The sequence below is a fragment of the Caretta caretta genome, chromosome 24 (assembly GCF_965140235.1).
Source record: "Caretta caretta isolate rCarCar2 chromosome 24, rCarCar1.hap1, whole genome shotgun sequence".
NCBI classification, from domain to species: domain Eukaryota; kingdom Metazoa; phylum Chordata; order Testudines; family Cheloniidae; genus Caretta; species Caretta caretta.
The window spans coordinates 1,838,797-1,853,888 of NC_134229.1; the positions used below are offsets into that span (position 1 = coordinate 1,838,797).

General features: G+C 56.8%; 2 protein-coding genes across 2 annotated transcripts; one reads left to right on the forward strand and one right to left on the reverse strand.

Annotated features, from left to right (window-relative positions):
- The first annotated feature begins 1,400 nt into the window (after window positions 1-1,400).
- On the forward strand, window positions 1,401-10,688 carry ILF2 (interleukin enhancer binding factor 2). Its single transcript, XM_048827954.2, has 15 exons — window positions 1,401-1,506; window positions 2,651-2,710; window positions 3,480-3,522; window positions 4,982-5,086; window positions 5,490-5,567; window positions 5,815-5,917; window positions 6,000-6,065; window positions 6,338-6,454; window positions 6,733-6,811; window positions 7,308-7,395; window positions 7,659-7,720; window positions 8,184-8,298; window positions 9,200-9,290; window positions 9,821-9,990; window positions 10,539-10,688. The coding sequence occupies exons 1-14, from the start codon at window positions 1,502-1,504 to the stop codon at window positions 9,979-9,981; spliced, it is 1,173 nt and encodes a 390-aa protein (XP_048683911.1). The 5' UTR covers window positions 1,401-1,501; the 3' UTR covers window positions 9,982-9,990; window positions 10,539-10,688.
- A 663-nt stretch (window positions 10,689-11,351) lies between these two features.
- Window positions 11,352-14,822, reverse strand: SNAPIN (SNAP associated protein). The gene is made up of 4 exons (XM_048827955.2): window positions 14,476-14,822; window positions 13,245-13,291; window positions 12,659-12,777; window positions 11,352-11,873 (listed from the first exon to the last, which is right to left on the reverse strand). The coding sequence occupies exons 1-4, from the start codon at window positions 14,805-14,807 to the stop codon at window positions 11,739-11,741; spliced, it is 633 nt and encodes a 210-aa protein (XP_048683912.2). The 5' UTR covers window positions 14,808-14,822; the 3' UTR covers window positions 11,352-11,738.
- Window positions 14,823-15,092: the final 270 nt, after the last annotated feature.

A 15,092-nucleotide genomic window follows, 5' to 3' on the forward strand; every position in this document is an offset into this window, starting at 1 on the left:
TCTCCTCAGCAACAAGGTCTAGAAGCTTGTTTTATTACTTTTAAAAGGAAGCTGAGATGCTTGGTGCCATCACCTGACTCCAGGAGCTGGGGCTTTAAGAAAAAAAAAACACCCACTGTGGTGGTAAAATTGCACGAGTTGGTATCCCAGGGTCCGAGATCTCTGTGAGGGGGAATGGAGGCGCTGCCCCCTGTCTGGTATGGAGTGCCGGTCCTGCTGACCTCCCTCCCTCCTTAGCCCAGGCACCGTGGCAGTGGGTCACTTCATGGCCTGTTTAGCAGCTCCAGCGGGCTCCAAGTTGCGGTGAAATCACTTGTGGGAACCGCAGGAACCACCACGTCGCACCCAGACGCTGTCGCACGGTGACACCGGGGCAGTGATGTCACACCCGAACAATGATGTCACACCCAGACGCCGTCGCACGGCGACACCGGGGCAGTGATGTCACACCTGAACAATGGTGTCACACCCAGACGCCGTCGCACGGCGACACCGGGGCAGTGATGTCACACCCGAACAATGATGTCACACCCAGATGCTGTCGCATGGTGACACCAGGGCAGTGATGTCACACCCGAACAATGATGTCACACCCAGACGCCGTCGCACGGTGACACCGGGGCAGTGATGTCACACCCGAACAATGATGTCACAACCAGACGCCGTCGCACGGTGACACCGACGCAGTGATGTCACACCCGAACAATGATGTCACACCCAGATGCTGTCGCATGGTGACACCGGGGCAGTGATGTCACACCCGAACAGTGATGTCACACCCAAACACCAGTGCAATGACATCACATCCAAACACCGCAGCTCAGTTACACTGGCAATGATGTTGCACCTGAACACCTTCAAGGCGATGATGTCACAGCCAAAGGCCTGCATGGTGGTGACGTCACAAGAAAACGCCCCGAGTGTAAAATAGGGCCCCCTTACTGCCCTGCACTGAAAAAAAAAAAACAACAAAAGCTACCTAGCAGAGGATGGTTTCGATCCATCGACCTCTGGGTTATGGGCCCAGCACGCTTCCGCTGCGCCACTCTGCTGCGCAATCGACTCTTCCCTCAAACTTCTACATATAGCTATGCGTCCCAGCGCTTGACATCCACGCATGCGCGCTCGGCGCCCTGTGTGCCTCCCACCACCCGTTATTTTCCACACCCCCGCCTAGCGGTCATTACCCGTCCCTGCAGAGCGAGGACATTCGGGGCACGCGCAGAGACCACAACCCGTTCGGCGCTCCAACGGCCCCGTCTTGGTCCCGCCCCGGGCCGGCCTGTGATTGGCCAATCCTCTGACGACTCTCGGCGCGTCACGACGGATGGGTGAGAAGACCAATGGCAACGCCGGAATCGGAGGGGGGGCCTCCGGGCTGGTCGCGCGGGAAGCGGCGCGCAGCCAATAGCCGGGCGGCTTGTTGGAGGGTGCGCAGCGCAGGCCGGCGGCGTCTCCTCTCCACAGCGGCGGCTTCCATTGTTCGGCTTCAGCGGGCGCCATGAGGTGAGGGGCGGCCAGGCTCGGGTCCCCCCAAGCCCCGGCGGAGGAATCCCGCCGGCTGCAGCCCATGGGCGGGGGGCCCCGGAGAGGGGGGGCTGGATCCTGGGGCTGCCTGAGGGAGATGTTCGTGGGGGGGGCTGGATCCTGGGGGGAAGGGAGCGGGGGGGGGGCTGGATCCTGAGGGAGATGCTCGGGGGGGAGGGGCGGGCTGAACCCGGGTGGGGGTGGGGTTGCTGGGGGGAGGGGGCTGGATCCTGGGGCTGCCTGAGGGAGATGCTCGTGGGGGGGGCTGGATCCTGGGGGGAAGGGAGCGGGGGGGGCTGGATCCTGAGGGAGATGTTCGTGGGGGGGGCTGGATCTTGGGGGGAAGGGAGCGGGGGGGGGCTGGATCCTGAGGGAGATGTTCGGGGGGGGGGGCTGGATCCTGAGGGAGATGTTCGGGGGGGGGCTGGATCTTGGGGGGAAGGGAGCGGGGGGGGCTGGATCCTGAGGGAGATGTTCGGGGGGGGGCTGGATCCTGGGGGGAAGGGAACGGGGGGGGCTGGATCCTGAGGGAGATGCTGGGGGGGAGGGGCGGGCTGAACCCGGGTGGGGAGGGGGTTGCTGGGGGGAGGGGGCTGGATCCTGGGGATGCCTGAGGGAGATGCTCGGGGGGGGGGGGTGCTGGATCCTGAGGGAGATGTTCGTGGGGGGGGGTTGGATCCTGGGGGGAAGGGAGCGGGGTGGGGGGCTGGATCCTGAGGGAGATGCTGGGGGGGAGGGGCGGGCTGAACCCGGGTGGGGAGGGGGTTGCTGGGGGGAGGGGGCTGGATCCTGGGGATGCCTGAGGGAGATGCTCGGGGGGGGGGGTGCTGGATCCTTGGGGGAAGGGAGCGGCAGGGGGCTGGATCCTGAGGAAGATGCTCGTGGGGGGGGCTGGATCCTGGGGCTGCCTGAGGGAGATGCTTAGTGGAGGGAGAGGGTTTTTGGGGGGAGGGGGCTGGATCCAGGGGCTGCCCCCATGGGGAGTTTACGGGGAGGACCAGTGGGGAGTTGCCCCCATGGAGTGGGTGGGGGGGCAGTTCCTCTCCCAAAGCGGGGCTGCCCCCCTGGGGCGGGGTCTGCGGGCCCCTCGCCCTGCTGACGTGGGGCTGTCATCTTTCCCCAGGGGTGATCGAGGCCGTGGCCGTGGCGGGCGTTTTGGCTCCAGGGGCGGCCCTGGCAGCGGGTAAGTGCCGCTCTCTGTGTGAAGTGGGGGCTCTTGGAACCAGCTCCGGGGATGGCGGGGGGCTGGGTTGGCAGCTGTGAGCATTGCCGTCCAGAAATCTGGTGTCCCGCTCCAGGGGGGAGGTATGGCGGGTCCTCGCCCTTGGGCCTGCTGGCTCTTCATGCTGTACAGGCAAAATACCCAACCACTTCTGGATTGGTGGCCGACCGCCAACTTGTTGCAAACCAGTAGGAGGTAGAGGGAAAGAGGAGCTTTGTCCATACGCTATGAAGCAAAACCCCATAATCTTCCTGACGCTATGATCCTGTGTGTGGATGAGACCTCTAAGTACATACTGCACAGGCTAGAGCTGTCCTAAAGCTTATTAAGAGCTTTGCTTAGGTGGGATGCCTTCTAAACTGCTAAACACTTGATTGACAACCCCTCGGTTCAAACAGTGTTCTCTAGTAATACTGCTGCATAGTTGCTGGTGAATCTTGGATGGCCCCATTCTCTGCTATGGCAAGAGTCTAAACCAATGTATTAAACTGTGTTCAACCTCCTATCTCCCAGGTAAAAAGGAATTTCAGCTTGTCCAACAGGGTAAGAAGTCCTCCCATGAGAGGCTGGGAAGAAGGGTTTACTTTTGTTTAGAACACCCTCCCAACCGGGGTGCAGGATTTGATGGATTAGTGGTTCAGCCTGGTGTACGGTGTCTGCCCCATTATCACCTAGCAGTGAGTGGTTAACGTTGTCATAAGAACTCATCTTTGGCTTTTTCTTTTTTTAGGTTCAGGCCCTTTGTGCCACACATCCCCTTTGACTTCTATGTGGTGAGTAACCTGGCTTGGTTTAAGGCAGTCCATGGTATTGGCTGTATAAACCAGGTGTAGGAATGTTGTATTGCAATTATATTCTTGGTTTAAAAATAAACTTGATTTAAGGTGTGTCTTCACAGCATAGTTAGCCCACTTGAGTTAACTGCACTTGGGCTAGTCTACCTTAATAGCCCTAGTGAGACTGAGAGCAGCCACACTTCAAAACATTCAGTTACCCAGAGTGATTGGATTAGCTGCTGCTGAGTTGTTTTATAATTTGAGCTGTAGCATCCCCACTGCACTTAACCATTCATGGGCTAGCTGGGAGCTCAAACCACACCACATAATTTGAGCTGGACACTCCTGTGTGTGGACAAGAATCAAGTTAGGGGTAACTTGAGCAAACTGCTGTGAAGACACACCCATAAAGTTCCCAGTACAAACCATGCAGGCTGTGGCATCTAATAGCTTAACTGCTAGTAGTCCAATATGAGACGGAGTTTGCTGAAAGCCAGAACTGCTGTTTGATTTTTGGCTAATTTTGAAGTAATTAAAGGGACCATAAGTGGCAAGTGTGTCTGTCAGGGTGTGGCAAATGGCAGTGGAGACGCAAGGTGAAGGATAAACAGACTGGGGAGGGCTGGTTCTTATCATGACATACGGCCCACCAGTTAAGATCCAAACAGGGGAGAAAATATCTTTTCCCAACTCTGCTGCCTGTAGTCCAAACAAAGCACGAGTTACCTTGGCCAAGTTCCCAGAAGAAATCAGTGTATCCTCCAGACTCCTTCCCAGTCTTGGCCCTTCTCAGGATTAACAGGACTGCTTCATCTGCCTCCATCCCTTTTATTGGGGAGGTTTCCTCTTCCTTACAGCTGTTTCTATCCTCTCAAGTGCCTCTGCAGTAAAGATACACAGGTGGGGTCCTTGCCAAGGAGAAGGGATTAATGGTTTCCTTGCCTTCAAAGGTTGGGCTGTACACCCTGTCACAACAGTTACAAGGTTTGGATATATGTAAACAGGTACCCTTGTTCCGAGCTCAGGTACAGCAGCTGATGCGGTTTCCTTTTTTGCCTCCTTTTAATAAGGCTTTTCAGGATGGATCCTTCAGAATTTTTTTAATCCAGCCTCTCTCAACTCTCTTTTCATAGCTTTTGGTTCCCAAGCAGCTCTATGTAGAACACATGCTTTGTGGTGTTCGTGCACCAGTTCTAGTGGTTCTCTGTTGTTTGAGCCCCAGTGAAGACATGTAGGCAGGACTGAAGGTTTCCGTGCTCCACTGAAAATGAAATGCCCAACTTGGCTGCTACAGTGTAACAGCCATTAGCAGAAGGAAACACTTTGAAGTGACTAATGGATGTAAACAGTGGAGTTAAATGGAATAATCGTATTTTCTTGTTGGTAAATGAGACACTCTGAAGACCTTGTCTCATTGGCACGACACCAGTCTGATGTCTGTTTACTCTCGTTTCAGTGTGAAATGGCCTTCCCTCGTGTGAAACCTGCCCCAGACGAGACGGCATTCAGTGAAGCCTTGCTGAAGAGAAACCAGGATCTGGCTCCCAATTCTGCTGAACAGGTTAATAAAACATGCATGCTGGGTGCTTGCCATTGGAAACATGTCAGAGTTCAAGGTGTTGCCAGGTTGCTTTTAGTAGAGCATTGACTTTGTTACTGTTGTAATGAGTACAAGAAATGATCCTCATAAAGGGAGGGCTAGCTCCCTAGCCTGTTTCCTCTAACCCCAACTTGGGAGATGCATCTCCCGGGGTGGGAATTGTAGTCTGCAGTAGGATGATGGTGAGGGAAAATGCAACAGTATTTGGAAAGTGGCTTCTAAACATACTTGAACTAACCTGTCTGTTACATCCCTTGTACTGGGGCTGTCTAAGTCGTATCCTTCCAAAGCTTGTGTATTTAGCTTGGTGTTTCCAGATTCCAGTCTGTTGCTGCCACAACCACTTTCTCTGATTCCTTTTCAGGCTTCCATTCTTTCTCTGGTGACTAAAATAAACAACGTGATCGACAACCTGATTGTAGCACCAGGAACTTTCGAAGTGGTGAGTCAGACGAGTTTGTTTGGAGAATGTATCCAGCAAGATGAGCCGGCAGATCAAGGAGACTGTCATGTTCTGATTGAGTTGCTCCTGCTTCAGTACAAGATCAGAATATTAGAGGCATAACTGATATTAAACTGGTTTTCTTCTGTCTGATTAAAGAGTCCATCTGCCCTCTGGAGGGTGGGGTGCATAAGGGGACCATGCAAGTAGAGGAGTTATTAACTCTTGGTTTGCTCCCACAAACCAGCAAATCGAAGAAGTCCGCCAAGTGGGGTCCTACAAGAAGGGCACCATGACAACGGGGCACAACGTGGCTGATCTGGTAGTGATCCTGAAAATCTTGCCCACATGTAAGTATTGGCTTCTCCTCTGCAGCTGATTGGGAGTGGTGGCCAGAATGAACGTGACTCTGTATTCCATTTCTCTCTCTAGTGGAAGCTGTTGCTGCCTTGGGAAACAAAGTGGTGGAAAGCCTGAGAGCACAGGATCCTACTGAAGGTCAGTAACTTAACTTGCAGCATGAAGGGGACGCAGGTGAGCAGGATAAGCAATGACACTGATGCTCTCTGATAAATAGGGAGACGCTCTCTGTGGCTGGGGCTCCTTCATGCACAAACCAGTGCAAAGCTGAGACAGCTAAGAGAAATCCAGTGTAATGTCGAGGCTGAGACCAGCCTCCATGCTTCTATTTGCCCTCTGTGTCTTGGGCTCAGCTGTGTGGGGTCTCACGACCCCTTCTGAGTAACTGTCTTGCTCTCTTTCTCCCTCAGTCCTGACCATGTTAACCAACGAGACTGGCTTTGAGATTAGCTCTGCTGATGCCACAGTGAAGATCCTCATTACCACCGTGCCCCCCAACCTTCGCAAGCTGGACCCAGAGCTCCACTGTAAGGAAACCTCTCAGAACTTATTTGGCTGCTTAGTTAGTGTGAAGGGATGGGGAGCTTCTATTTGTCCACTGCAGAACCACCCTGTTTATCCAGAGACCTGCTGGAGGATTTTTTTTGGGGGGGGAGAGGGGTTACAGCTTGCTTGATGATTCTGTGCCCCACAGCAGTGACAATCCAGAGCATGTTTACAGGAGCAAGGGGAGGAGCTTGCTTTACTGTGGGCTGACTCTCCTCAAATGTTCTGAATCAAACTCTGCCTGTCTCTCCTCTTCCAGTGGATATCAAAGTGCTGCAGAGTGCTCTGGCTGCCATCCGACACGCTCGCTGGTTTGAAGAGAACGCTTCTCAGTCCACGTACGTTTCTTTGCAGCTGGGAGGCCTTACTGACCTAGCCTTTTGTTTGCAGTGAACAGGCAATTTCCCCTTTGGGGAAGGGGCTTTCATCACCACTCCCATACTCCTTGAGGTAGCGATGTGCCGGAGCCCTGTCTAGCCAGACAGGGATATAACACCGGAGAACAAGCCCAGCTCTAATACTGCAGGGACATAGCAGTCTGCCTTCACTTGGATCCACCCAGGCCACCACCCCATATATGCACGCGCAGGGGCATTTGCCTCCCCTGCTCCTGCATGGCCAACCCTTTCTAACGAAGTGTTAGCTAGCAGAGTAACTGGTAGAGGAAAAGCTTTGGGTTCTTCCAGAGCTGATGCCGGGCAGAGGTGCAGTGTGTGGGCCCAGGCCCCGAAAGCAGCCCCATCCCTAATATTCTAGACAGACCTTGGCAGCCAGCAAGAGGTCTGAGCCCTGTGAAACCCTCTGAGCATTGTCCTTTAAAACATCGTCTTCCAGGGTGAAAGTCTTAATCCGATTGCTGAAGGACTTGAGAATCCGATTCCCTGGCTTCGAACCCCTCACTCCATGGATCCTCGACCTTCTGGTATGTGAGTGGAAGGGGGCTTTGATCTAAAAGGCACAGTTTCCATACAGACACTTTCACCCTGATCTGCTCTGCTACTGTGACTTCCCTGGCCAACGTTCGGAGGGATACGGTGGGTCTGCAGCCCCAGCCCCTGAATCCCAGCGGCAGCTCAAGTAGTCAAGTCCCACAGATTTTGTCGCTTCCTGCAGGAACAGGAGCTTTAAAACTGATCTTTCATAAACACTCCCTTGTGTCTAACAACTTCCTTCCTTTACCTTCAGGGACACTATGCTGTGATGAACAACCCTACCAGGCAGCCCTTGGCTCTCAACGTCGCATACAGGTATGTGTGCCGCAGATAAAGCGAATGTCAGCTTGGAAATCTCGCCGCTGGTGCTTTGGGCTCTGGTTTCTCCAGACTGTTTCATGCTGCATGAACACCCTTGTCACTTCTTCAGAACCTCCTGAAACGAGCAGTTTGCTGCTGTGTGTATCCAGTTGCGGCATTGGCCAGTACCATCAACACAGGACTTCTTACCTTGAGCTCTCAGGTCTAAATCCTTTCAAATATGGTGACAAAGCAAACTCACGGCCTGTTGAGAACACCTTGAGTTGCTGCCACACACACTTACGCCATGTTAGGAGTGTGTTACCTTGGACCACTTTCCTTAGAGCCTAGTGCTAAACTTATTCCATGCCACTCCCACTACTCACGCCATGGCTCAGCGAGACAATTGTGGCAAATATGCTGGGGATTAGTGTCTAATGTGTAGAACTGAGTTGCTAAACACCTGACTGCCCTACAGGCGCTGCCTTCAGATCCTGGCAGCTGGGCTGTTCCTCCCTGGATCTGTTGGGATCACCGATCCCTGCGAGAGTGGAAACTTCAGAGTCCATACAGTCATGACCCTCGAACAACAGGTGAACTAATCTTTGTGCATGCAGCCTCCCTGAGGCTGGGGTTGTGGGAATATCCTGGCCCCATGGCCTTCTGTAAAGGGGCAAATCTCCAAGAGACCTGGAGCTAGTGCGCTAGTGGGTTTTCTGGCTGCGTTTATCCCCTCAGGCTAGTTCAGCTGCCACCCATGGGCTTCCAGCCTGGGGCTCAACCCTTCCTGTCACTGGGGTTAGATCAGGAGGGTGGTGTGACCCTAGGTGCAGCGTGAAAGAGGGTTTAGGACCCCTGAAGCAGTAGTCTGGGAAGCTGCCACTTCCACCAGTCTTGGTGGTGGCACGCAGTTCGTAGGCAGGAGCATGCCTCGCTGAGTAAAATCAAAGACCAGCAGAGTCAGAGTCTTAATTCAAATTAAACTGTAAGAAGGAAGAGCAAACAAAAGTCTTCATATCACCCCGTCCTGGGGAGAGGAGAGCCAAGCCATAGCCCTGTACGTGTACACACACACAGCACTGCCGCTGTCAAGTTGGCTTCAGAGTAGCAGCCATGTTGGTCTGTATTCGCAAAAAGAAAGACTTGTGGCACCTTAGAGACTAACAAATTTATTTGAGCATAAGCTACAGCTCACTTCATCGGATGCATTCAAGTAGGTTAGCGCAGCTGAGCTGCTACAGCATGTTCTCTCTGCATGGGGCAGTAAGATCAGGCTCCTATGGCTAAAACAAGGCCACGCTGAGAGTGCGTGATGCACTACTGGAAAGCTACTGCCTCTTTCCCAGGAGCCTGTAACGCAGGCCATCTCATGGGCTGAGCCAAACGCTCTAATGCCTGGATGATGTATCTGATATACAACACCAGCAAGAGAGCTAGTCAGAAAGGCTCAACTCCCCAATGTGGGGGGACTCATTCTCTACTCCCCTGTCATAGGACATGGTGTGTTACACGGCACAGACGCTCGTCCGAATCCTCTCGCATGGAGGTTACAGGAAGATTCTTGGACAAGAGGGGGATGCCAGCTGTAAGTAGGGGCTTGGTGGCTTGTGACTGCTGGTCAGCATGGCCAGGAAGTGCTGGGGCTTTATTTGGAGACACCGCAGGGAGGATGTGGAAGGCTGAAGACTTAAGGAAATGCTGGTGGGGGTGGGGGCTTACCTGAGCGTATGGCAGAAGAGACCAATCCCATATGGCTTGACTTGGTCAGACTCTGCAAATCAAGCATGCAGGCAAACCCAGCCAGTGACCTGACAAGTATATGCCTGGTCCCTGCATGGTGGAGGCTGTTGCTAGAACTTGGGAGCAGCCTCTTGCCTTGAAACCTGACAGCTTACCCTTGAGGAAAGAAGGGGGCAAATGTAAGGGGCTTACTGATGCCACTTGGTAAGTGTAAGTCACTAGGGGTCTGCTGTCAGCTTCCTGTAACAACTGCAGCGGGAGGAGAAATGGCAAGGGGCTCTGGGTTACTGCAACTGGTCCCCCTCTTTTTGGCGATCTTACGCTGGCACGCCCCTGCGGTGCCTGCTGACATGACTTCTTCTGTTTGCTTTGCAGACCTGGCCTCTGAAATGTCCACTTGGGATGGGGTGATAGTCACCCCTTCAGAGAAGGCTTATGAGAAGCCTCCGGAGAAGAAGGAAGGGGAGGAGGAAGAGGAGAATCAAGAAGAAACAGCTGCAGGAGAGGAGGAGGAGAGCATGGAGACTCAGGAGTGACCTGCCCAGGTAAAGACAGCCAGGTGGTGTCAGTCTGAGGCTGCCCACACAGATGTATTTGGGGGGCACTTCCACCTGGAACTCAAGGGTCTCAGCCTGGGTCCAGTGTCTGGGGCTGCACCATCCCCATCCCACTTCTAAAATGCCTGAGACCATAAGTGGAAACTAACAGTCCAACTTGGTGCTGCTTGCACATATCTAAGCCAGCTCAGGTGGCTTACCTGCAGTATTTGAGTCTAACAATGTAGGGAAGTCCCTAAGCTTAAACTGGCTGTGATGCAGGACGATCGGGCACTTCTCTCTGCTTGGCTAGTGAGCCACAGTTAATGTGATCAGGCCAGCTCCCTGGGAATTGGATAATCATATGGGAAAGGTGATAGAAGCTTATCTCCGCTGCTGTAACTCACTGGAGACAGCCAGCTGCTGCTCTCTTACATTAGTGAGATCTTGCCCCTCTCAGGCAGGGGCAGAGCAAGACTCCTTTCTGCACCTGAGCACTCTGCAAAGGCTGGTACAAGCTCCTGCATTCTGATGTGGTGTTTGCTTGGCTCTTGTAGTTTGACCCTCACCTGTAAAGCATCCTGCTGGCCGAAGCACCTGAAGAATCTCGTCTAGGTCCTCAACTACCTGTCCCATTGAACGACGTGAACAGTCCTTTGTATTCTGTCTTGGTTTTTATAGGTTGTTAAAATGGTTCCTCCTTTTAAGCGCCTCTCCGCTCTAATTTGTGTGTGGGCAAACAACCTTCTCCCCTCCCCAGTCGGAGGCTTGTGTAAAGGGGGGCATTCCAGATCTTGGAGGAGCTGAAACTGGTCCATCCATCCACTCAAGAGCTGCATTTCACCACTGCGGGCTTTGGGAAAGCAGCCTGCCCAGCTAGTGCTGGATCTCCATGGCTGCAGCCAGCATGAAAAGACGCTTAGAGGGATGTGACAGTCCTGAGTCACTCTGTACTTGGGCATGGCTTTTGCTTTCCTCTAGAGCAGGGGTGGCCAAACTGTGGTTCATGCGACTTTTACAGTTGAAATGGGGCTTGTGGAGCTCCCCATATCTTCCCCCAGACTTAGAGGGGGAGCTCCAGACCTCTGCCTTGCAGCGGGGTGGTGGGGTAGGGGGTTTGGGGCTTCAGGAGGAGTGGGGCTGAAGCACTGAGCCCTGGCAGGCAGGCCCCAGCTCTTGAACTTCTCAGGATTGTTGTATGCAGCTTGGAGGGTCAGTAAGTTTGGCCACCTGGCTCTAGAGAATGCTGCGTCTGTCAAAGCCGTGCCCTCCCCCAGCCTCTCGGTTTCCCCGGGCGGGAGAGGACAGTCTGTACAGCAGGACATGACCACCCAGCTCTAGCAGAGGAGCCCTCCTCAGATCACTCACCATTTGTAAGCACGAGGCAGTTTATTACTGTACCACCTACAAGACTAGTAATACATTGTACAGGGGTCCCTCCACTCTATGAATGGTGTTCCTCTTAGTACAAGCCACCTGTATGGACCTTGGGGGCAGCTGGGCTGATACCATGAAAGAGGCACTTGCAGGTGCTGGATGACAAAGAAAGCATCAGTGCCAGCAAAGGGCCACCTGCCCAGCTTGCTGAGGTCTCCCTGAAAGCCGCAGGAGCAGCTCTCTTCCCCCCTCCCACACCCAGCTGTGCATCTCTCCCATGCTGTCCCCCCCAGTATCTTCAGCCCTGCATGTAAGATGGTGGGCCAGATACTCTCACCCCCCCACTCATAGTACCAGTTCTAGAATCCATTTGGCAGAAGTCACAAAGCACCAGCCTGCCCAGCCAGGTTCTCCCCACGCTTCACTTGCTGGGGGTAGCCGCCTGATGCCTCCAGGATGGCCTTCCTGCGGGCAGTCTCCTTGGCCACGTTATGATTGAGTCTCCTCAGCCGTTCCTGCATGGGGGGGGAGGTAATGCTCATGTAGCAGCGTGCCCCTGGTCAGTTGCCTAAGCCAAGGAAACGCTGCCTCTCTTCCCCTGTAGCCCTGGCCAGACCCACAGCTGCATGAGAGTGTGAAGTCTCCTACTCCCTTTGAAATGGATTCCTTCCTATACGCAGGCTCTGGAGGGTATCGCCCTCTATACTTCCTAGCACACATGGGCTAGTGACCCAGGCTGATAACCAGGAGCCAGGGATTCTCTCAGAACGTGGAGCTGCTCATTTCCATCTTTAAATAGCTACCTCTGGGGGACTGAAAGTACTGGTCAATTCCCAAAAGGCAGCTCTCAGTGCAGTACCCGGGGCTCTGGGGCAGGGCCAAGGACAAGGAGATGCTCCCCCCACTCAGTAATCCTCAGAGAGTAGCAGTGGGGCTGTTCAGGCAGGAGAAGCAAACGAATTCTGCGGGGGGGCCCCAAGGAGGCGATGACGGTAACTCATACTCCGTCAAGATGCCACACCAAGAGGTGTCCCCAAGGTCTGCGGATGCCATCCTGCGCCAGCCAGGCAGGCTCACAGCCGAGCGCGTGGTAGAGCCTGGAGCAGCTTTTGGGAGAAGTCAGTGCAACTCTCAGCCCCTCCATATCAGCCGGGGGTGGGGGGTGCCTGAAGCAGACTCCAGGCTGACCCTCCAACGTCCCCTGTGGCAGCTGGATCAGTTCAGAGTCCCTCAACAGCTTGGGGGTTTGTTCTCAGACTCTCTCGCACCTGCAGAGCCCAGCAGGGTCCCACGTACCCACCTGGGCATTCTGCAGGATATTGTTGACCAGCACAACTCGGCGGCGGGCATTCAGCAGCTTCTTCACGTATGGGTCCAAGTCGAGCGCAACCTTCTGGTCCTCGTTGATCCTGCAAAGCTCTGAGGGAAGGGATACTGAACTGCCAGTGGGAACCCCCCGTCCCCAAACCCCACCTGAATCAGCCCCACACGGAACACAGCAGGCCCTTCCTGCTACTTCACAGCCAGAGAATGGCCCTGCTAAGCCAAATCTGGGCCCAGGGCAGGACTGGCCCTGCAATCGGTTTCCCCGGGCTACAGCCAGCCAGCCTGAGCAATGGGGCTCCCATCCAGCGGGGCTTCCCTAGGGAAGCGTGTCCCCTGTCCAACACCTGTTGCCATTAGTTACCTTCCCTGACATTCAGCCTGGCTTCCTGTGTTCGGTGCCACCCCGCACTGCGTTTCTGCTTCCCCTACGTGCCCCACTCTGGCCAAACCACCCCCCCTTGGGGATTGCACCCCCTTCAGGCCGCTCAGCCGGCACCGTGCCCAGCCAGCCCCACTGCTGTTCCCTGGGCACCGGGCTGGGTGCTGCCCTGTGGCCTCACCTGTGGCCAGGTTATCGATGTGCTCCCGAAGCTCCACCTGGCTCTCCCTGGGGAAGCACAAAGGCAACCAGTCAGCGCTGCTCCCGAGAGGGGGCTGCCCCCCTGGCCCTAGTCCACCAAAGGGGAGCCAGAAACAACCTCCCAGTGAGGCCTGCACAGACCCATCCCTGGGGAGCCTCTGGGTGACCCCCAGCCTGGGCAACACCCCCAGCACCAGGCTCAGCCCCTGGGCCCCCAACACCATCCGGCACTGAGCTCAGCTCGGCTGATGGGGTGAGATCCCAGCTGTGGCTAGCCTACCCTCAGCCCCCGCCCCGGGCCCCAGCCCTCTGCCCCCCCAGGCACCTCCCTTCATCCAACCCCTCCCCGCCCCCCAGGCACCCCCCATCATCCAGCCCCCCAACCCCTCCCCGGCCCCAGCCCCCTCCCACCCCCCCAGGCACCTCCCCTCATCCAGCCCCCCCAGCCCCTCCCGCCCCCCCAGGCACCTCCTGTCATCCAGCCCCCCAACCCCTCCCTCCTCCTCCCCGCACCTCTCCCCTCCCTGGCCCCAGCCCCCTCCCGCCCCCCCAGGCACCTCCCATCATCCAGCCCCCCAACCCCTCCCCCCTCCCTGGCTCCAGCCCCTTCCCACCCCCCCAGGCACCTCCCGTCATCCAGCCCCCCAACCGCTCCCTCCTCCCTGTACCTCTCCCCTCCCTGGCCCCAGGCACCTCCCCTCATCCAGCCCCCTAACCCCTCCCTCCTCCCCCCCACACCTCTCCCCTCCCTGGCCCCAGCCCCCTCGCGCCCCCCCAGGCACCTCCCGTCATCCAGCCTCCCCACGCCCCCCCAGGCACCTCCCGTCATCCAGCCCCCCAACCCCTCCCTCCTCCCCCCCACACCTCTCCCCTCCCTGGCCCGGGCCCTGGCCCCAGCCCCTTCCCGCCCCCCCCAGGCACCTTCCGTCATCCAGCCCCCCAACCCCTCCCTCCTCCCCACACCTCTCCCCTCCCTGGCCCCAGCCCCTTCCCGCCCCCCCAGGCACCTCCCCTCATCCAGCCCCCCCACGTCCCCCCAGGCACCTCCCCTCATCCAGCCCCCCAACCCCTCCCTGGCCCCAGCCCCTTCCCGCCCCCCAGGCACCTCCCCTCATCCAGCCCCCCCGGCTCCAGCCCCTTCCCGCCCCCCCCCAGGTACCTCCCCTCATCCAGTGCCCCAGCGCCCCCCGGCCGCTCCCCCCAAGAGGCACCTGACGGCGTGCACGTGCGCGTCGAGCTGGCGCGCGGCCGGGCGCAGGAATTCCAGCAGCCCCTCGGCGAAGAGGTCGCGCGCCCCGGGCCCCGGGGTCCCCGCGCCAGGCCCCAGCAGCGCCGCCATCGCCCCGCCCGCCCGCCGCCGCGCAGCCTGCCGGGAAGCGGCGTGCCCGCGCAGAGCCCGCCGGGAAATGCAGTCCCGGGGCTGTGTCCCCGTCGCAAAGGCCTCTGGGAAATGCAGTCCGGGGCTGTGTCCCCGTCGCAAAGGCCTCTGGGAAATGTAGTTCCCCAGGGGGCAGAACTCACAGCCCAGATACTCCTCAGTCATGGGGGGAGGGCGACCCCCCCCGCAGCCAGAGCCAGCGCTGCCCCCCTGGGTAGGAGCTCCCCCCGCCCCCCAGTGCAGCGCTGAGCACACAGGGCATCCTCCCCAGGCCCCCCTGGGGTTCCCTACCAGGTTTCCCTACTGGCGGGGGGGGGCGGCATTAGCCCCCCAGGGCCCAGGGCAGAAAGCCGAAGCCAAGCCCCTGAGCAGCTTAGCATGGCCCCGGGGCCCCCTTAGGGCTGCCGACTTTCTACCAGAATGAAACCGAACACCCCTGCCCCGCCCCGC

Bases quoted from the DNA above. Each gene is read 5' to 3' on its own strand.
- ILF2 (XM_048827954.2), top strand. The intron at 5,087-5,489 runs GTTAATAAAACA...ATTCCTTTTCAG, and splicing joins CTCCCAATTCTGCTGAACAG to GCTTCCATTCTTTCTCTGGT. The intron at 6,812-7,307 runs GTACGTTTCTTT...ATCGTCTTCCAG, and splicing joins GAGAACGCTTCTCAGTCCAC to GGTGAAAGTCTTAATCCGAT.
- SNAPIN (XM_048827955.2), bottom strand. From the start codon at position 14,807: ATGACTGAGGAGTATCTGGGCTGTGAGTTCTGCCCCCTGGGGAACTAC. The intron at 13,292-14,475 runs GTGCCTCTTGGG...GTGCTTCCCCAG, and splicing joins GCGCACGTGCACGCCGTCAG to GGAGAGCCAGGTGGAGCTTC. The intron at 12,778-13,244 runs GTGAGGCCACAG...CCCTTCCCTCAG, and splicing joins CATCGATAACCTGGCCACAG to AGCTTTGCAGGATCAACGAG.